Source organism: Neodiprion virginianus, chromosome 2, assembly GCF_021901495.1.
Source record: "Neodiprion virginianus isolate iyNeoVirg1 chromosome 2, iyNeoVirg1.1, whole genome shotgun sequence".
NCBI lineage: Eukaryota > Metazoa > Arthropoda > Insecta > Hymenoptera > Diprionidae > Neodiprion > Neodiprion virginianus.
Genome location: NC_060878.1, coordinates 26,730,240 through 26,753,158, shown reverse-complemented (window position 1 = coordinate 26,753,158; position 22,919 = coordinate 26,730,240). Strand labels below are relative to the sequence as shown.

At 39.4% G+C, this 22,919-nt stretch overlaps 1 protein-coding gene across 1 annotated transcript in view; it reads left to right on the top strand.

Annotated features, from left to right (window-relative positions):
• The window catches only part of LOC124299133 (PH domain leucine-rich repeat-containing protein phosphatase 2), a 116,617-nt gene extending 96,755 nt beyond the window's left edge, over positions 1 to 19,862 (top strand). Inside the window, exons 6-17 of the mRNA XM_046752107.1 lie at positions 563 to 720; positions 2,033 to 2,179; positions 8,846 to 8,993; positions 9,086 to 9,217; positions 9,300 to 9,453; positions 9,531 to 9,591; positions 9,672 to 9,926; positions 10,420 to 10,629; positions 10,845 to 11,007; positions 11,091 to 11,374; positions 12,233 to 13,075; positions 16,889 to 19,862. Of these exons, the coding sequence (XP_046608063.1) occupies positions 563 to 720; positions 2,033 to 2,179; positions 8,846 to 8,993; positions 9,086 to 9,217; positions 9,300 to 9,453; positions 9,531 to 9,591; positions 9,672 to 9,926; positions 10,420 to 10,629; positions 10,845 to 11,007; positions 11,091 to 11,374; positions 12,233 to 13,075; positions 16,889 to 17,579 (3,246 nt within the window). The 3' untranslated portion in view covers positions 17,580 to 19,862. The remainder of the gene's footprint in view (positions 1 to 562; positions 721 to 2,032; positions 2,180 to 8,845; positions 8,994 to 9,085; positions 9,218 to 9,299; positions 9,454 to 9,530; positions 9,592 to 9,671; positions 9,927 to 10,419; positions 10,630 to 10,844; positions 11,008 to 11,090; positions 11,375 to 12,232; positions 13,076 to 16,888) is intronic.
• The last annotated feature ends 3,057 nt before the right edge of the window (positions 19,863 to 22,919 follow it).

Sequence of the window (22,919 nt, the reverse complement as noted above, 5' to 3'; positions counted from 1 at the left end):
CTTTGCTCCTTCGGAAATTGCTGCAAGTTTCCAATAACTCGAGTGGCTGTCCGTTAACTGGGTCGACTTTGAATATTTCTTCGCACTCCTTACTACGGCTGATCAGGGCCTTTGTTTACTTTTTACCCACGTTTGCCTTGGAGCTTCGTTCCGCGGAAACGATCGAAGGAAGCATGGGTAACGGGTAATTGCGTTAATGTGCATTGCGCGTGATAGAGAGTTGTTGTTGTACCCTCAGCTCATCGCAGCTACCGCTGCAGCATTCGCGGATTCACCTTAACACGCCGATTAATTAGTTAGCGAGAACTTGGCACCCGGATGCAATTCGGAAGCTGAGGCATGGTGCACATCGGGAACTTGGTAGCCATTATGGAGGAACGTGACCCCGACAAGCAGGACACTCTGGAAACGGATTCACTTGAGATTGAGGTGATTCATTATTGCGCTGACGATGAGAAAAATCTGAGCACGTGAAAACGAAACCTTTCGAGATCTCGATCCGTCTATCTCCCTCGTGAGCAAAGAATCTGGAAATAAAAAGCGTGGCTCCTTTGTTTTTCAGGCCACTCAGCATCCCTCGTGTCCCCGTTTACTCGACCTCAGTAAAGGCGGCCTGTCCAGGATACCGGACAGCACCATCGCCTTTCCAGCGATCGAGGAACTGCTCCTTGGACAGAATCAGCTCGGGAACCCGGACAGCAATTTGGCAATATTGCAGAGGTAATTAATTTTCGGTTAATGTACGCGCCACGTATGCATGGGAAATCGTTTTCTTACAACGCGCGTAGCAATCGTCGGATAAAGTTTCATTCATTGGTTGTTGTAGAATCAACGCTTAGTTTCTTTTTACGCATTTGTCCGAAAATCTTCCAGTAGCTGTGCCCAAAGCGAATTTTATAAACTTGCCAAATTACAGCACTTCAATTTATAATCGAAACTTATTATTATTTTTGTCATTCGGGTTCAACGTGTTATTAACAAACTGAACGAGCTATACAGTAAAAAATAAATAAACAAAATTCGAATGTAATTAATTTGAAATTAATAAACACGTTGAAAACTGTAACTAAACACATGGTACAGAGTCATAAGTTGTAGGCAATCACCGTCAGAGTTATTTTTATCGGGAGAAATATTTATTTTACACAAATAACATAAATTTTTGAATTTTTTTACCCCGGCAATCCTTGTGACATTGTTAATGTGAAATGGAATTGAAAAACGCACGTCGGTGTATAGCATAGAAAAGCTCCGGTATCCTCGATTCGAGAATGATAAAATACTTTTCCGTAAATATATGAGTAAAGAAAGCGAATAAACTGCAACTCCGGAATATGCCATTACCGATAACATAAATTCAAGATTCTATGGAAAATCGTAATTCTATGAACAAGTCAGACTGGTAGGTAATCTAAAGGACAATATCGAGAACGTCTAGTAAGAAGAAAAATAGAGAAAATGGAAAAATCGATGAGAATAAATTGCCTCGCAGCAGTCGAAGCCCCGTTACGTAAAGTGGTTATATCAAGTATTGGTGAACGACGCCTGCATTCTGCTTAGCCTGCAGTTCAGTCGTGAAAACTGGAACGCCAGCATCCCCGTAACGGTGGTGAAATATACGCATATTTAATATCCTATTTATTATAATGATATAGATTTTCTGAAACAGATAAGAGGCTATAGCGTCACGCGAAATGCTCTTGGAGTAAAGAAGGCCTAAAAACTAATTGCTTTCCCGATTATTATCCCAATTAACGGTCCGTGTCGCTGCCGTGAGACGCAAGCTGTGCATAATTTGAAAAATCATCGACATCTCTGTGTAAAAAGCAATCTGAGAAAGATCTTTGCGCGCAGTAACATTGACGCGATTGTAAAATTTGATAAGATTTCAGCCAACTTCTTTTTTTTTTTTTCTTCTTTCTTCACTGTTGTTCATTTTGGATGTGGCATAAATTTAAGCGCACAAGTGATGTTTGAGGATGGAATATAAACGTTTTGACTTATCTCCCGCTGTTCGGATTTTTCGATAAAGGTTTCCACGGCTATCCGTGGTACACCTGCAAAGGAACAACCTGAAGTGCTTCCCGAGGGAACTCCTGGAATTGAACGGGCTGACAACCCTCGATCTATCCGACAACCTCATCGCCGAGATTCCTCCCGACATCAACCGCCTCGTAAAGTAAGTTGAGAAAGAAATTTTTTTATCGATCCCATATTTCAGGTAGCTTGTATTATATGCCTGCCTACCTAATCTCGGGTGTTGGGTATTTGGTATTTTTTTTTTTTTTTTTTTGGGCGACAATGTTCATACGACGGCGTTTCGGGTTGCGATTAATATCACTGCGTATTTTTACGAATATCATTTTATTTTTAGCACATCGTCGTGCATTATACTTTTTAATTGTGAACTTTGTAAGCCGCACCGTTCGGAGTACGGAACGTGAATAAATTTTAGCGTTACAAGTTCGTTGGCGAAACAAGACGATACGCAACGTGAGATAAACGTGCGTGTGTCGCTCTATCTTAATTTAATCGACATCTACTGAAAATATGATATACTGCGAGTATAAATAGAATCGGTAATTTGAAACGGAAAAGAAAGAGATCGTGAAGCGAACAAGACGAAGAAATTTCAAGAATTATACAAACAATTTGGATAACAGATCAAACTGAGTTCGTGAAAAAAATTAACGCCAAGCCATATTTCAAGATCATGTTCTTGACAGAATCTAAGGCAAATTTGAAGTATATAACAAGGCAATGAAGTACGTTCCATGCCAACTTTGATATAGTATTGTCGAGGGTCGAAAAAGTAACGACTAATTTATTTTTAAACTCTTTTGACCACTGGTTAAAATGTCGTCTTAATTTGACATTAATTTATATCCATCCGGTCGTACGAAGAAATCATTTGCCAAAAAAATCTTCGCGATGATGTGAAATGGATGGAAATATTTGATTCCTATTTTTTTGGCGACTTGATGCATCTTTTTTTCATTCGTACAAACAGTCTAAGCCCGCGATTTTCACGGTGTTGACCACCTTTAATTTTCATGAAATTTTCACCATAAATTCCTTGTGAAAATAAAAAAATTTCTTGAGAGCTTGCCGAAGATGGAGAGATGTTTGATTCAGAAGCTACAATCAAACGAATGTCAAGGAAATGAACAATATGGGATTATCTATCTGATCTAAATGTCTGCGAAATCGAGTTATATCTGACAAGTGAAATTATCATAATCAAATTAATTATTCATTTATTTGTTAAATCATATTGTTCGTTACCTTGATATTTATTTGATAGTACATTTTTAATCAAAGATCTCTCCATCTTCGGCAAGATATCAAAAGTTTCGTATTTTCATAAGGAAATTATGTTGAAATTTTCACGAAAATTGAAGGTGGCATCAAACATCAGCAGCGTGAAAATCGCGATTTTAGACTGTTTTTGCAACAAAAAATGCATCAAGTCGCCGTAAAAAAAAATCGGCACAAAGTTTTCTTTCCATTTCACGTCGTCTCGAAGATTTTTTCGTACGACTGACGGATGTTCGGATATAAATTAGTGCAAAAATAGAACAACTCTTTAACCAGTGGTAAAAAAAAAAAAAAATGAAATATCTCAGGAGTTACTTTTCCGACCCCCGAAATACTATATTAAAGCTCAAGCAAAATCAGAGATGATGAGGGTTGGCGGTAGGTCAAGTTAGCATGGAATGCCCCATACACACAGGGCACATTTTTTTTTTTTTTTTATTTTTTGTTTTTATTACCAGAAATTTCCTTTTGTACACAAATTGCACCGTTAACGCTTCTAGAACTACGCTCAGTTGAAATGACGTAAAAACGTTTTAAAATCCGTTCACTTTCGGAATGGATATAATTCAAGGTTCTCAAATCCTGTTCCTAAAACATTAAACACCCTTGAAGCATTGTTTTTTAACCCTCTAAAATTTACATAATTTGTTTAAATCCCGAAATCTGTACCGAGAAAAAGACAATTGACGATCGGTGAGCCCGTAATGCAGAGTTCCGTTTAGCCAAATTTCGGCCATGTCTGGAGCTTTTATTTTTCATGGATAAAGCTGTGCAGCGGATGTTCATGGCTAATTGGTGAAAAATGTTTCCGCATTTCCTGCTGGCTGATAGAATTCTGAAATTCAAATTCACCAGTACGTGTTTCGGTTCAAAGCATTCGATGTATTCAGCAGCATCGGGCCGATAACGAACGCGACCCCAGTTATGTTCTCGCGGTATGCATGGCAGTCCAAGCGATACATAAATGCACCTATGTATTCCCAGCAGTACATAGCACGTCGTATCGGAGGATGTTAGCCATGCACGCGCGTGTATAAATGTCGGCCGATACATTGCAGCATGGATTTATACCGAAAATTCGCAGAGAAATTTACACCGAGAATGGTAACAAGCCCGTTTTCAACGATCAAAAACAACTCAGCGCAATCCGCTGCACGGCCAAGAATGCACGCCTGCTGCAGCCAGGAATTACTTTCGTTATGTGCGGTAGTTGGTAGAGAAATAGGAAAGAAAGTAGGTAGGTACATACGGTCAGTTACACCACAACGTACGGGCTATAACTTCGGAATTAGGGCTCGGGGGTAGCGGGGGGTGGTATTTTTGATATCAGGAGACACAACTCTATCATGCATCGATGTTAACTCCTAAGCCGTCACGCTCGGATGCCTACTGTACGCAGTGTCGCGTCAGCTTATTCCATGTCAATCGTACGATTTGATGATTTCCACGATTTTTAACGCTAATACGTTATTTGACATCTTCATTGTGTGATTCCAAGTGAATTACAACAGTTCCCAATGATTTCAGTTAATTGGATTTATTCCTTGCTATTTTCGAGAATATTTCAGTCATCGTAGATATTTTCATTCATAATTCAATTTCCAGCTGTGAATTTATGATTTCTTTGAGTAAATGTCCCCTCGTTAAATAAATACTTTCTGTATTTTCATTCGCTTATTGCACTTCAGGATTGATATGATTTAACCTTTTTCAAATAACTCGACGATCATTTCCCGTAAATTATACTTTTCTTTCAAAGACAGCTTTAGTCAATTTAAAGAAAGGTTTTAATCAAAGCTTCAGTTAATTTGACGACGGAAGATGATTTTAATTAATCGTTAGTATCGTTACTTATTTGTTTACCAAGAATTTGTTTTAATGTATTTGCTGCTGATGGTCTCACTTAAAATTGCAATGAAACTTGCCCAAAGACGGAAAAAAAACAACGAAAATTATCCATCAGTGTAATTCGTGTGAACGACCTTCCAGTAATTCATAATTCATAATTCATCGTTCATCCCATATAAGTTATTCTGCGTTCCATAACCACCTTCGTACGGAATATTTTATTAATGCTCAACGTTTAAACGTTACTGCGACTCCGCAAGATACGGAGAACTTTGACCAATAGAGCATAATTAGCAAGAAAATATTTGCTCCTATACATGATCAAAGTCCGCGAATTGTAGAACCTACAGAAAACACATGCAGGGCTTGAACTATAATCCCATACGTACTTGTGCCCGAAGACCAAAATGGCGAGAGTGAAGCAGTAAGGTAAACTTGAAGGAACTACGGTCTCACGAACTCCCATCACCTGTGCTAAGAAACTCTCTATCCAGCTCGCACAACGTTGAGCAACTCTAGCATGCAAGCCCTAGCTCAGCTGGGGCACGAGCTTTCGTGTTTCACAGCTTTGCTGATGAAATTTCGTCTTTTCATTCTCCAAAATATTTTTATTAGCCCCCAAAAACAGGTCAGGGATCAATTCACAAAAATAGGTTTTCACCTACGATATAATTGATCACTGATTGTAATTACATAATTTTATTATATTACAAGACCAATCAGTTCTTTTCTAATTGAACCCTCTCACTTATCCAGTGTATGAATTTTCATTCAAGATTGAGATGTTTTCTCTTTGTTCCTTGCAATAGGATTTAAATTTTGAACGATTCTTCGTTATTTATATGTATATTTGTATAGATCAATGCTGCCGATTTGAGCTCTCAAAGAGTCAAAAACTATACTGAGAAAAATTTCATTCGTTACAGTAACTAGAAATATTCAGTAAAACAGGTATCGCTAAAAAACTGTTTCAATATTGTTGGAATTACGAAAAACTAAAAATTTCTCTCGGTGTAGTGCCTGGTCGAATCTTCGAATAACAGCATATTGTGTAACAAGGAAGCGAATTCGGTCTTTTAGGGCCGAGCGTAAGTTTGCAATACGAATCGTAGGTGAGCCGAAGACGAATATTGCAAACACGCGAGACGAAAAAGCCGTTGCCTTCTTGTTGCAAACGATTCTTTACACAACAAGGGTATGTTACGCGTTTCTTTACGAAACACAAAATTGAGGTTAGGGTCGCGTAAGTAATGTCAGATGTGTTCGCGACAGCGCATGCGCGCGGTACAGAAACGACCACTTTCAAGTCCTAGAAGTGAAAAGTGGTCTTTTCTGTCATACGCGCATGCGCATTCGCAGACTCACTCTACCGTCGCAGAAACTGGTACTTTGCGTACGGAAAATAGGATTGAAACATGCTCGCGTTGTACAAACACTTGTTTCAACAGGGTAAAAATTATCGTTGCAAAGACACTGAGGTTTAATAATAAACGGTGCAGTTCTGCTCCCTGGGTTTCTTATGATCGTATAGCTACGCAGGTTGTTATTGTGTTCTTCGAGGCTTCTCCACGCCTCTGCGGCGATGCGTCGAGAACGTTCCGGTTGATAGTCCTGCCCCGGGAGTAAGGCCCGTGCCTTCTTCGAGCAGCGAACAAGCCTTTTACTTGCTCTTTGGATCCTGGTCCGCCATCCATCGACCAGTCGTTGTCAGTCAGTTCTCGGCTTGCTCGTGATCCATTGCGCGGCTTATTGCGATCCTTGGTCATCGGTCAGTTGGACGAGTAATTGTATCGAGGAGTGCTGTTGAATTGTGTGTGCAAGATCGCGAGTCAAATGTGCGGCAGAACGTGTGGTGGATATAGTTTTTAATCGAGGAATCTAGCCGTGAACGTAAACTGTCGAGAGGTGAAATTCTCTACTTTTTTTTATCTCTTCTTTTCGTGCTAGCAAAACTTTTGCTGAGGTCGTATATTTCGCGTTTGGCTTACCGGAATCGCAACTTTGCGGTTTGAAGAACTTAAACCAACGGTATATCTGGGATCCCCAACTTGGGGGATTCGTTTCCAAGTTTTCCGAATGCGGTAACCCGAGAACATAAATCTAATCGAAAATTTTCGGCTTTTGGTATTATTTTATACCTCGACCGAAATTGGTGATTACGGAACTGGAAATTTGGAACTGAGAGATCTGAATGTAAAAATTTATTACCAATGAAATTAGTACTACGAGGTTAAAATTTTTTTAAATGTGAATCATATTCCTGTGTTTAGGTAATCAGAAACTTGAGATCTTTCGAATTAAAATACGCTGCGACGCGAAAATTCTAGATTTTTCGAATTGTCCGACCTATAGAATCAACATTATAGAATTTTCATCGAAGTCTGAGCAATTTGAATAAAAGTGAACGATTTATTACTCAGCAGATGGAAACCAAAATTTGTAGCCGTCAATCGATTTCCAATTAAAATTATTGTAAGACGCATCAGCAGAAGTTTAATTCCTACGAAGTCTGTGTAGCCAAATCCAGCAATTTATCGTAAACTCGTTTTATCGAGTAGCGAGAATTGAACCAGACCTGGAATTGAAATACGTGAAACCATCGAAACAGGAAAATGTAGGATTTTGAATAATAGGATCAAAATTTTTTCATTCGGAAAACTATATTCCTGATTTAACGTTTTAGCATCTTCATTTTACAGGGCAATTGATTCCAGTTTTTTCACTACATTTTATTGATAGCAATAACTAGTCGATTCACTTACAAAACTGGTAATGTGCATGTTTCTTTAACACGAATATTGAAATTATGGTCACAAATTGATCAGTGACTAAAGACGGTGCATCACACCTGAAATCGAATCAGTGATTAAATACTGAAATTTTCCATTTACAATAATATCTGGCTAGCTAGTCGCATGAATTTTGTCATGATAATCGTCAGTTCGGGGTTGAAGGATACGTGAATGTATCAGCCGCCCATAATGATCAGACAGGATAGCGAGGCGTTAATTGTTAACATGAGCATTACCCGAGTTTCGACTCGGGTGAGCTGCGGCGTGGTTAAAGTGAACCGCAACGCACGTAGGTATGTAGGTTACACGTATTGACTAGTTAGCATACTAATGGTACCGAATTGTCTTAATTGGGCTTACCGCAGCCGCATCTAGCGAATTCGAACGTACAGAGGACACCCCTATTGTCTCTCGAAGAGGCGAAGCTTCCAAGTCCCGTAATCGCATTTCCGTATTTCGTTCGTCCAGCTTAATACTATCGATACTTTTTGCGCAACGTTAGTTCCACAATATTGTAATTGGTTGTTAAGAAAATCATTTCCGATACGCTCTTGGCGCTGATTTATATATTTACTTATACATATACCATGCTTGAGCATCGACGCAAGACTCGAGTAAATCCGTGACGCAATTGCCGGGGAATCATTCACCGCGATAAGTATATATATATATATATATATATGGTTTATATATCGCAAGACGTCTGCTTTCCAAAAGGAAACGCGAGCTAAGGTACACCTAAACATTACGGGAAAGTGAATGATTATGGGGATTTAAAGACTGTTCATCGTTCCCGTTCAGGGATACGGTTCACGGATAAACGTTGCCATGACGTGTGCTTCGCATTGAATTGTCCACGTGGTCACGTTATTCAATTTCATTGGTAGCCTCGAGGAGCTTACTCTGGATCGAAATGGACTGAGGGAACTGTCATCAGAGCTGAGCGAGCTGAGGTACCTGAGAATTATCTCTGTCGTTGGTAACTCGCTCGAAGCTTTGCCATCTTTTCTCAGAATGCGGGCTCTCGCTGTTTCTGTGAGTAAACTTCTCGCAATGAAGCTGTATTTCAAGCGTAAACGATTCTTACGAATCCGAATAAACGCGTTCCGTTCGCTGACCTTTTTCAGGATGTTCAGCACCGCGGCGATCATCAAGGTAGCAAATATTTCAAAGACGAGAAAAACAACCGGAACAATCTGAACAAAGTCAATCTTAGGAACAATCAGCTGAAGGGAAGCATCATCCTCGGAAATTACGGAGTGAGAATGATTTTGAAATGTTTTTGCGGATCTTTTCGATGATGAAAACCGCCCGCGTATGACTGCAATTGATGATTTTCAGAATCTGACCCACTTGGACGTGAGTGAAAACAACATCGAGACTTTGGACATCAGCGCACTCCAGGGACTTAGAAGCGTCCGATGCGCCCGGAATATACTGAGGGAATTGACCCTCTGCGGAAGGAACCTCATCTCCCTAATCGCCGGAAATAACAGTGAGCAATTATCTCTTCTGACCTTCATAATATTGATGTTATAAAGACGCTTGTCACGCATTACGTGACCTTTTCAGAACTAACAAAACTGACCGTGGAACCAGTGCCAACGAATCTCGAGCATCTGGATATTTCATAGTAAGTATGGCCAGTTTAATGAAGGTGAAGAGATCTTGGTTGGTTTTAAAGCGCCAACTTTGTTGCAATCCGTGTTTCAGTAACTCGTTGGATAGCCTGCCGGACTGGACACCGGAGGTTCCGTTGTTGCGAGCGTTATTCGCTTCCAACAATGCTTTGACTGCTCTTCCGGATCGACTGTTGTCCCAGCCCTCTCGTCTGGAAGTCCTTCACCTGCCCCACAACAGGCTCCAAGCCCTGCCACCCCCCAGGAGGCCTCTGAACTTAGCGCATCTGACGCTACAGGGAAATACCCTGACAGCCCTGCCCGAGAATTTCTTCCACAATACGACAAGGTGAGGTGTTTTTTTTTTTTAATGCCCGGTGTATTGCGTGGGGAAATCGGATAATGCGAATAAAAATAACGTAGATAAAAATCCCGAGTCAATTCACAATGGGGTATGTATATAATAAATGTGATGTAACCCCGGTGCACTGTGCCACATCACAGCGGTAAATCTTGCCGTGACGTAAGAGCGTTCGGTCACTGTGATGACCACATGAATACACGACGACGTTCACGTTAGAACGCTCTCTTATCACCCTCGTAAAACGCTCGATTCACAGTTCCTTGCACAAGATCATACTGTTACATCTCTAGGAACAGTGGCACATACACTATGTTACGCGTCTTTGTGGTGGGGTACATTACACAAAACTCCATGTCACGGTACGTTCACTACAGGGTCGAGAGATGAGAGTGAATATTTTCTAATCTACCAGCACAGCGCACTAATCACTCCATCCGGGTATGATTTGAGTCCATTTATCTTACGAGCTGATTATCAGGTTGAAGGTTCTGAACCTGTCCAACAATCGCTTGACCGAATTGCCGAGTGTCGAAGACTCGGCCAAGACCGGACAAGGTACCCATTGTCTCGAGAAGCTCTACGTCACCGGTAATTGTCTGACAGACACAGCCTTGGATTCTCTCGCCAGGCTTCCAGCTCTAAGGGTGCTTCACGCTGCGTACAATAGCTTGGACACCATGCCGGAAAGGTAGGCAAACTTGTATCACACTTATTCTTCTACCGGATAAGGGTCCACTTCTTTCTTCGAAATCGCAGTTCTGATTGTTACGTTTTCACAATTTTGCTTTTTACTTCTGACCCCGACTCGCTCGATTCTTCGCTAATCGATAATTACTCACGTATCCAAGAGTTTCTGCTTAGTCGTTACTAATGGAATCCTCTCCATTTTCACTGACGTTACAGTTGTATCGCAGCTTGGACCGATCTCGAAGAACTTGTACTGTCAGGAAACCGTCTACAATATCTACCAGACAATGTCGCACTTTTACGACATCTACGAGTCCTCAGGGTGCATTCAAACCGGCTCTTAACCTGCCCGACCTTCAACAAAACCAATTCTCTCAGGGTAAGAATGCGAACCGCTTTCTAAATTACACTACTTTACAACTTTTTATCAAGAACAAAACAATTCGTTCCATTCAATGGCAGGTGTTGGATCTGGCTCACAATCAGCTGGACCGTATCAACTTGGAAAGCCTCGTCCCACCTCAGCTTCAGTTTTTGGACATATCCTGTAACTCCAGGCTGCACGTCGACCCGAGACAATTTCAAGTATATCGTTCTCAAAGACCGTTGTCCCTGGTGGACGTTTCTGGTCAGAATCGATCCAGCCTACCCTCTCACCCCCATCACCAGGAAATGGTCACCGCTGAACGAAATTTGGAACAACCCTGGCGACTTGGATTTTCTGAGACAGCTGGAGGGCGCGAAAAGTGAGTTTATTTTACCCGTTATTTACTTTTTGAGGATGGGTTTTTCAATAGAGATGTAACTGTGGCACCCATTGACTCGAACCAACACTCGAATGGTCGAAATGGATTTCATCAATCGCCCGTCGAAATTTAAACTATTTTTAATCGGACTCTCAAGAGGAATCAACGAATTTTAAATTCAGACTTTTGCTAGGGTTTTTATGATATTTTGGGGACCTTCATTGAATTCTTAGTGTCCCGCCCTGAAACCCGATGAAAAGTTTTGAAACCCTAAAACTATGGAGTGATTCACGAAATTTTACAAAATTCCTACAAGCACTATCGAGTGTGTCAAACTTCTTTGAAATTTTCCGAAACTCTATTAAAGCCTGTCAAGTTTTCTAAACTCACGATAAAACTTAATTATGTTCTAAGTTAATCTTTCAACATCTTGCTTATCAATTCTTTGACGTCTTATATATCATGAAATTGATCAAATCCGTGAAATTCATACGACATTTTGTGATGGTCCAAAAATTCCCTGTAATATAATATTCTAAATTATGCTTACAATTTAGTGAAAACATATAAAATTCTCTCAAATCCCGTGGCATTTTCAAACTATTCCAAATATTTTTACATCCATGAAAGGATATGAATTTTAAAACTCAATTTCCCCAAACATTTTTGGAAATGATTATTTCCTCTGTCAGTCGTCGTTTAGAAACGCACTTGAATGAAACGATGAAAGCGTTACGTTACGAAGTATTTCTTTGAAGATAATATCAAATTTCATGAATTCACTCTAACCAAAATTAGACCCAAAACTCCGCTCGATCATCGTAAATAAAGTAAGTTCTAACCACCATCCTTCCGCAGATTATTCGTATCCCAAATCAGAATGCCAGCGTTCTGCAACGTGGAGGGTCTCTTTGGAGTATTCGACGGAGGATCGAACCAGGAGGCGCCTGTGTGCTTGCAAGAGATGATCCCAAGGCTACTTCTGGAGGAGCGAACCATTAAAGAGACGTCGAAGGACTACCTCAAGTACACGTTGCTCTCGGCCCACCGCGAGCTTAAAGAAAAGGGACAAAAATACGGTGTGGACGCGACGCTGGTTCACCTCACGAGGATTCCATCGACCCCCGGCTACCCGCGGACCTCGAGGAGGTACGCTCTGAAGATCGGAACTTCCGGTGATGCGAAGGCGGTCCTATGCAGGGCTGCGGGACCGCTGGTTCTGGCACCGGCAAAGAAGAGCCAGGCTGGAAACCAGCTTGGAAACGCGGCGATGTTTCCCCTGGTAGTTCCCGACCCGGTAACGGAGGAGGTCCTCCTCGAGGACGACGACGAGTTCGTCATCGTTGGTAACCGCAGACTCTGGGAGGTGCTCAGCGTCCAGGAAGCCGTCCGCGAGGCCAGGGCTGAAGCCAGTCCCGTTCTCGCGGCAAAGCGACTTCAGGACTTGGCCCAAGCCTACGGCGCCGAGGAAAATCTCAGCGTCATTGTACTTCGGCTGACCGGACCTGGGACAGGTGACATTGACCAGCTCATGAGGGAACTCAGGCACGCCGTTGGGAAAACCAGGAACCAGAACGAGGGTGGCGGCTGCATTTGCGCCTGCTGCCAACCCCCTGCCCTCCACAAGTCACCCGCGCCCTGCTGCTGCCATGTGAATAATGGATATTATCTCAATGGGGTGCTGAAGAATATTGTGAACAGGTGAAGCTTACGATTATACTCCTCTTGCCGAGTACCCACTTGAGTGATTGTTGAAGAACTTTTGTGAATATGTGAAGTAGATACGTGTATTTTCAAATTCTGATCCAGATTATTTATACTTGGCCATCACCCTGATAAATTTGAATTCGGTTTTTCTGTCAATATATCGTAAAACATTTCAACCGGTTTTCGTGCCAAAACCGGCAGCCACATACAACCGACTAAATTACACCAAAATTGGTACCCGGGGTTTTTTTTTTTTTGGTCCCTGGTGCAATTTCGGAACTTATTTTTTGAATTTGCAACCCCCTTAGGGTGAAAGTAAGGGTGAGTCGGGGTAAATTTTCAGTTTTATTATGAATTTTTTTGTTACATTCAAATTCGATATTTGTACCTCTGGGGTTTTTGGGGTCTCCGATTACATTACGAAAGTTATTTTTTGAATCTGCCACCCCCGGAGAGTGAATATACGGGTGAGTCGGGATGATTTTTCAGTTTTATTACGATTTTTTTTTTTAATAATAATATAAAAACTCCCGAGTAACAGGCTTCGAAAGACTTATTCCACTTCTTGACTTTTTGGTACAAGGGTGTTGAGGCCCAGTCGTAATTACCTGTACTTTAAGCCACCATTTTAAATCCCTCATATTGAATATTTCATTTTTATTTTCAAAATTGGATTCACTGACTCTCAAAACGTTAGTGTATCAATTTTCATCCAATTCTATCGAGAAATATCAGAGTTATTCAAAAATATGCATAATATGATCCATTACAACTTTGGGCACCTTTTCACACAAATGGTTTAAAAAAACACAATTTGCAAGGTTTCAAATTGTTATTATTATTTTTCTTTTTTAATAACGGGGTTGAATGAAATTCTCCGTGAAAAGACGAAAATTTTGAGCTTGGAGAGAAGACGGGCATAAGATCGGAGCGAAAAAATTTATTTTCGAAATCAGTACTTGCTCTATGCTGAGAAATTGCATTCTGAAATGCTGAAACTCCACCTGAAGGATTCTTTGTCCGAGACCATGAATACCTAGATCAAGGTTTATTTTTTCAAACCCAATCAACATAACAGTCATTTATGTTTTCCATGATAGCTTATATCTAAAAAATGTTACAGTAATCACGTTCGTAAGAGTTCTTTCCTCGGAGGAAAAGGTCGATCACATCAATGATTGACCGAATATAGAGGGTTTTTTCAGTTCAAAAGTTTCGGTCGAATGGTCAAAGCTCAGGCAGACGATTACACCGAATGGTCAAGATTCCGAATAGTTGAAACTGCAAATGTTACCAGCCTTTAAATATGCCGTGAAGTTTTTACTTCGTACCTGAAAGTTGATTAATGATAATGAATTTTAATCGTACGGAAATTTAACTGTTCGGTGTTTTAACCATTGGGACTTTTCACAGTTTGAGGTTTTGATCAGCTGGAACTTTGACCCGCATCCTTATATTATTTCATTGAATGAACCGAAAAAGCTGTTGATATTCGGTTAATCGTTGATTTGATTAACCTTCTTACGTATATAATTAATACTACGTTTACGGATATAAGCTTTGATGAATAGTATTCTTTACGATGAAACTACGATCTACGTACTCTTTTAACATCTTGGAGTCATCAAAAATCACTAAGCGAAAGTGAAAACTGCGTAACTCCAACTCGAGTGAAATTTAGAACTATTTCATTCACTCCAAGCGTTTAAGTTCACTCTTGAAGAGTGAACATTCACTCCATCATGCGAGTTGCGCAGTTTTTACTCTAAGGAAATTTAGAGAGATGGGAACCTGATAACGGAGTTCCATAACAAAATTCTTCTGTCCGCTAAAGTTTCAGGATTTTGTGATAACTTTACAGCGTGTACGGAAGACAATAATTTGAAAACATTTTTTGTTCTGTCCAAACAGACATACGTTAGCTATCAAAGTTATAAAAAAAATTACGTTAATTATTAAATTAGAGTAAATCAGAAAAAGGTCCGAAAAAATTCGCAAGATGAAATCCTCCATCGGAATTCAAATCATGACCACGACTCCCCACACGGGAGATTTTTTTTCGTTTATTGAGCTTTTTCTTACCCTTCCAACTTTTCAAACCAAATTTCGTTTCTCTTAAATTGATTTTCTGGTGTCTCACAAAATATCTGTAAGCTCATCTTTTTTATCTTTTCAAAAACATATCAGCCGCGTAAATTTTATCAAACTCGATTTTAGCTTACTACGATTTTACAAATCGTACGATTACTAAAGAGTCCATTTTCAACAGACATCTAAGAGTTTGCAAATCGTGTTTTTATGGCACCCTACAGCATGCTAATAGCAGAGAATTAAATTAAGAACGATAAAAATCGTGATCACGTCGGAATGGCCTGGACGCCTCAGACATAGGTATAAATATTTTGAAATACCAAAGAATCAACCAAGTGTCAAAAGAACATTAATCGCAGACTTCGTCTCATTTCTTTTTGAAGTAGTACACGTCTATTCTTTTAACACAAAACTATAGCTGCTTAACACGTACGATGAAGTCACACATTTTTCAATTAGAAATATAAAAAATTCATATTTATATTTAATAAGTGCCTTGCGCACAGGCTCCTGGTGAGTTTAATTTCACAGGAGAAATCAAATAATAATAGAGAAGACAATAAAACGAGAATTACAAATAGGATACGGCATTTCAGTTCTCGTAAAAATCTATAAATTCACCTTAGATGCAATAGAAAATGAAAAACGACCGACACTATCTCAGTCAAGAATTCCTATCCATCCTAACGTAATTGCATTATACCAGGTCATAAATGTATATCGTTCCATAAATATACAATACAAAAAATAGCAGTATAAGGTTTAAGTCCGCCCATTCATAGGCTAGTTAATATGTTACTATCAATAACAAATGCATGACGATCACCGTGAATTACTCAAATTGCCTGGAATTAGGCGCATTCACCTCCCTATGTTATGCATCCATGCAAAACTAAAAGTTATGCGGGTTGCCTACGGACAGGCAAACGGAACTGTCGAATTTATCGGGGACGCCACATTCCTACACGTTTAATCCTACGCGACATTGCTCTACACATAAATCGAACTATACATGATCGAGCCATGCACTATTCAAATCGCATGTGTATGTGCTCTACGGTTTAGTCCCGCACCATCCAATTCTACATGGTGCAAATCTACATGACTGAATCGCACACTGAGATTGGTCTGGCGAAATTTTATTTATTTTTTACACTATTAGAACAAATTCGGTCTTTGTAATACCGTCGCTACAGATTCTACGAATCATCGTTTTCGGTCAATTATAAAATAATTTACTGTAGTATCGAACGTGTAGGAATGAAGACTTCTCAATTTCCCTGTATTGCCCATTCTCGAGAATACCTGGTATATAAAATTTAATGATTCCAACAACTACTTTGCGGAACATTGTCAAAATATTTAATTAAAATCTGAGATTATTCGCTAGAAACAAGGCACCCCAATTATCATGATGATAAAAAAAAACATTTAATCGGAAACACAAGCAGTTGAACATTGTATCCTACTATCAGCAGTTTCGAAGAGTACAGTGCAGAAATCTAACCAGTTAAACAAAACTAGACTAATCGTTTTGTGGGAAAAGTTACCTTTACCTTTACATCACCTTCCTCTAAAAAAAAAAACCGGGACGAAAATGTCTGCAGAGATTTGTACATGCCATCGACACCAGAGGCCCCGAACTGTGCCTACAACGCGTACGTCGGTTCGGAACCATCGCTCTCTTCTCAACCTAAACCTTATTTCCGGTTACAGTAGAACGAGCAAGTCCCAGGAGCCGGCTGGGCGGGGAGGGAAACCCTCCAGAACCTCGGAAAGCGACGGTGGTACCGCACACGGCGACGACCGGAGTTCACCTAGCGGTCAATCGGATCAGGCAAGCGACAGCACCTTTAAGTCAAGGCAGCCATCGGGTCGTGGTTGGGTCACCGGAAGCGGCGGACCCACGCGGGTCTCGCGAACCAGGCAGGACGGCGAGAACCGGAAGTCGGGTGGAACCGGCTCGCCAGAGGCGGATGACGCGCTTTCGGAACGTTCGGGTGCTCTAAGTGAGGAGCAGTTCCGTTGCTGGGAGTACATGCTGGAACAGAACACCCAGTTACTCTTCGACAAGGAACTGGACACCCTGACGCGGTCGCCGCTGCGTCGAGGTCAGTCAAGGTCGACACCACATTTGACTGGGAACCTGCCCTTCCTCTCTAAGCGATTCGGCAGCGCGAGGACCTTCAATCCTGGACTGCCCAGGACGCCGGTCAGGTTTGGAAGTGGTAGAAGGTTCCTGACCGGTGGTCCAAACGCTGCCTACTTCGGCAGCCTCCAGAGGCTCATGCCCTACAATCTGGAGTACGACTTCGCTGTTATCCAGGAACGTAGCGGACTCGACTCACTCGAACAAGATACCACTAGAATGCAGCAGTACTGGGGCGTCGCCACGACCGAGCTGTGAGGGGAAATTAGAGGTGGCACTTTGACATCGAGGTGTTGGATCGCATCGCGGATGAACACCCGAAGCTCGTTGAATTTCAGGAAGACGGATTATTCGGGTTATGTAGATGCCGGTGATGAGGTGGTTCTCAGACACCGCACCTTGTTTTAGGAAAGTGCTTGTTGGGAAAGAAAAAGTGGAGTAATATCACGAAGTCGGATCGTCATCGAATAAATTATTCTTTCGTGTAAATCAAATCTAGTTTAAGAATATACAACTACCAGTTTTGTGAATTGTATAATGGTGATTGTTTCGGAAAAACCGCGGTGAAATTACGGACATTCAATTTTCAATTCGTTGCATGAATGTTTTATTATAAGTTATATCCTGAAAATGAATCATAAGCGAGTAAGATTCGATAACGCATAAACTGAGAACCAAACTTGAGTTCAGATTTTGATCATCCAGCTGTCGCAACTGTGTTTATGTTTGGTTCAATGTGGAAACTGCACTAGCAACGCCTTAGAAAAAACCTCTCAAGCAACTTCCGTTAGACTCAAGATTTGAATTTCTCAATGACAGATATTATTTTAAAGTGTATTTTAAATCTTTTCTACTTTCGAATCTCGTCAACTTGATTTAAAAAAATTCCAATTGACCGAAAACTAGGTATTAATGTCAAGTAGAAGTAAATAAAGAACGATGCTTTGCACTCGGTCTTCGGGATAACGAATTGAAAGGGAGGAGACCAATTGGATTCCACCAAAATTTAATGGCAATTCAAATATTTGTTCCACATGCACAGGAATTGAAACAGTTGTCATGAACTGATACATTATGATGAAAAAAGGCGATTGGCAGAAAAACTACGCGATTACGTTGAATAGCAAACGAAATCGATGTTCTTGTAATTTATCGATGACTTAGGTGGATATGTGTAAGGAGTCAGATAAGTTCATCGGGAAAAAATTAAGGTCAGGTTTAGATTAAGCGAAGTTAGGTTATGTATACCCATCCAGTTCTACTTTTCAAGTTTCACGTGTTGAACGTATCGAAGAGCGTTGGAAACCTTTCGACATACTTGTGCAAAGTAAAGTGCCTTCAGACCTTTGAATAAAAAATGTACCTGAATATAGCAATCGCATTGCTGCTATTGCTTTGAAGTATACTAGAAAGCTGTACGCATGTGCTTGCGACTTGGTTCCAATCGTTTTTACGTTATTCAATTTATTCAAGTAACATCGGCATCGCTAACTAAAATATTGAAGTAAGTTGATTGAACAAGTCTGGTTGACAAGCCATTTCATGTTAACGGACACGCCATCCGACGGTGAAAAGTATAACACAAATAATACACTCCGTCATATTTAGTTACAAAAGTCGTTTTTCATCCTATTTTTCACGGCCGTTCGAATCATCGTGATAAACGAACAACCCAATAGCTTGCACGGCGTATTTCATGCTCTAATTTTCATTAAACTTACTCGAAATGCAAGTCAAGCTAACAGGTTAGATTTCAATGTATTCTATTTTTCCGATAACGTTAAAGAGATTTTATTTCTTTTGACTTCGATTCCAGGAACTAAGTGGGTCCACGGTTCACAAGACCTCAGATAACAATGTATTGTAAAAATTTTATATTACAGTGATACGAGTTTACGATAATTAAGGTAACGTTAAGTTTTTTACGCAAGCCCACTTCATAACGTCATGTGGATTACTGGCAATCCAGGCCAAATGATATCCCCTGGCACGTAATTATAAGTTTGATCAGCTGATATCATCATCGTAGATGGTATCAGTGGAAGCGTACACGTGCAAAACTTGCCCAATCCATATCGAGCTACCTGCCCTTACATAGCATATTACAGTACCGTAGAATCATTTAATTGACTAATTTACTACCTGTTTTGTAATGCGGGTGTACTAGCAAGTCGATTTTCTTAGTATTATAATCGTTGTCTTTATCCATTTTCACATAGTTATACACCATTTTTTTTTTCGACATATCCGCATTACCAGAATCCGGACTTGAAAACGAAAATACTTTTATTCTAACAATTTTCTGCGTTGCAGTTACAAATGTTACCATATCAAGTTCCATTTTACAAATAAAAAATCCTTCAGATGTATCATATATTTGACTGAAAACCCGATGACGACAGTTTTCATAATTTTCAGACATAAACTCCTCATGATACAGTACCTAGATATATTTTATACAAGAATAACATTCCGAATTGATTATTGTCGTTTACAGATTTATTTATAGATTTATTAGGTTGCACTGTAATTAATATGTATATACACAAACATGTACGTGTCTTTTACTTATAACTCGATTAGTACCAAACTTCACATATTTGAAACCGGATAACTAACTGTATTACTTTTCAAACGAATTTTGATTAAGTAATCGACGATTTTTTTTCACGTAGGTATCAAATTTCGAATACGTGAAGCTTATTTCTGATCACGTTCTATCGCATAAACCTCACATGTGTGTCTCTAAGTTTCAAATAAAGGCAGTCGTTCATTCGAATGATCGGGGCTCGCTTTGTTACATGTAATGTATATTTCTGTATTTACTGTTTTCATAAACACCGCACGATATTTCTTATCGTATTGTAACATTATGATTATACGTATAATCGCGGATTCTGCACTAATTGTACAAAAAGGTTAACTGTGCTTAACACGTGAATTATTGCTAAAAATAAGCTGAGACCATGAACCATATTATAATTATTGCATGTATAAATCGAGATACAAAATGAAAAGAAGTTTCCACAAATGACTACCACAGTTTTTCAGAAAACACGTAATAAAGATTTAGAAACTTGTTTGATTGTGATTGTTGGATTATAGTTCTGACAGTATACGCATTATGCGCAGATTGTTAATAACCTCACAATAATATTGAATATATTAATATTAAACGGTTGATTTACAAACAAAAGATTACTAATGATGAATCTCGTACAGACTGACCGAGTGTTTATTTACTATTCGAATGATAACATTGAGTGTCAGGGAGTCGTTATCTCCTCGGTGAATAATTGCGTCTAGAAGTGACCGCAGAATTATAATAAACAATCGTTAACGCGGACTCGATGCAGATCTGCACTAATGACACGAGTAAGGAAAATATCTCGGCACGTGTCATCGTCGATCGAACTTGAATCTCATTGTCAGCTGAACAAACCCGGGTCTAAAAAACCAATTCATACACATTCATATACAGGGCGGTACATTTTTAATCGCTCCATAAGAAAGAATTGCAGGTGATGACTAATTTTGAATAAAAAAAATTTTTAAAACAGGTATTTTAGGCATCAGTAATTGACAGCGATGTTAACGAAATGTGAAAAAACGTATGGAAAAAAAATGGTTACTTTTTTCAAATATTGTTTTTTTTTTTTTTTTTTTTATTATTATCATTATTCCTTTTTTATTATAAATTCGTCGTGCCCTATTTGAAAACAGTATAATCTAAAAGCCGACTTGGATTAGCGTCATCTTTTTTCATTGAAAGTCTGCAAGTTTTGATCGAAACTTTTTCTCGCATCTCATTACGTTTGTGACGATATTGCTCTCGAGCGATTGAAACCGACCACCTTATACAAGAGCGAGTAAGTGAGTTCCTGAACGATAAGCGTAACCAACTTCAACGAAGTGCCGGCGCACGTTCAAAACGGTTTTAAAGCACATCGCCAAGGTTCACATTCGACGACAACGTGCAGCCAGATAATAAATCGTGTTACTTGACACGCTCCTGAAGCTACTCGAATCCTTATCAGTAAATTTGTTATGCACGCAACTCCGTCGCCGATCTGCGCTAATTATTATGCATATTGTGTATAACAGTGCATAATATGAGAATTGAGTGCCATTGAAAGTGGTAATTTCGATTTTTGAAAGGCGACAAATTGCTCAATTTTGTGCGCACTGAATTATCACATAGAGAAAAATTTCGTTTGTTATATTTTATACTGGAAAAATGTAATTTTTTAGAGTTAGTGAAATGAATTTCGTAACTACAGCGTTTTAAGCGTTGTTGTAATGATACAAACTATTCAGTGTTATTATAGTTTGCAATGCTAAATTTTCTGAATATTGCAACGTTTGTCATCATCAGCTTGTCTGGTATAAGTAATTTTTTTAATTGAACTAGGCCTTGGCATCAGTTGCACCGCTTGCACCGATATTAAATTATCGTAATAGTCATTACAAAAATACGGTACGATCGACCACAACTGAATAAAATAATAACACTTACTAGATTTACTCGTCACAGCCCCTAAAATTAATTTTCGGTTCGTACTCGTAACTGGTTTTCAGTTCTAGTAAAAAATGGTAATAGTTTAGGACTGTACGGCAAGTACAACTGGGTACCGCAAGTGTTGCGAAAATTAAACTTCATGCAACAATCGACTTTGGCAGTTATTCGAGGTTAATGAAAATTCAATAAAATCCTGATTCACGTCGTCAGAGTCAAAAGCTCTCGTATAATTTAGTCCACATATAAAATCAATAGAATTTTGATTGAGAAAATTTCTGAATTTAAATATTTCAATAAAAAGTAACGCTTTCTCTCTCTCTCTCTCTTTCTTTGAGGAATAGCTTTATCAAAAAGTGTTTCATCGGAATTTCTCGCTACAACCTTTATTTTTGTGAATCAGAGTGTTCAGATCGATCACAATTCAAGGGGAGATTCACAAAAAAATAATCAAAATACCATATCTAAACGGCAGAAGATAGATCATTTGAAAATCGCGCGTAATGTGCAAACTTGTGACGTTGCCAAATGTATAACTTGACCAAAATTGCAATCAAATTTTTTTTTCTAGATTATGTTTTTAATGATTAAATGACGGAAAAAATTCACGAAAATTTTATGTATTATTTCTAAATATCCGTTTCACTTTATTCGATACTTTTTCCCCGTCCTAAACATTTTATTTCAAAACAACCAACTCGAAATTATCATTTTTGATCCCAGTCCGTATCTGCACAATATAAAATCGCTCAGCTTTAAAATCAAAAAACTCAATAACTAAACGGTAAATCATCTTCAAACTTTACAGGATTGTTTGAAATTACTCAAAAAATTATATAATTAAAACTCATGTGAATTAAACACTTCCAAAATTACTGCCCAACTACCTTAATTCTAACGTAATTTACGTTCAGTAGAGCCTGAACCGCCATCCAAAATAGGAAAAAATGCGTTTGGTAACACGATAAAAACGCTACAACATCTGTACTTTAAAATGCGTATACATGATAACGCTCTGCGTGTCCATGATTCGATAGGTACAGTAGTTGAACCAATTCAGCTGATTAGATACTTATTTTTTT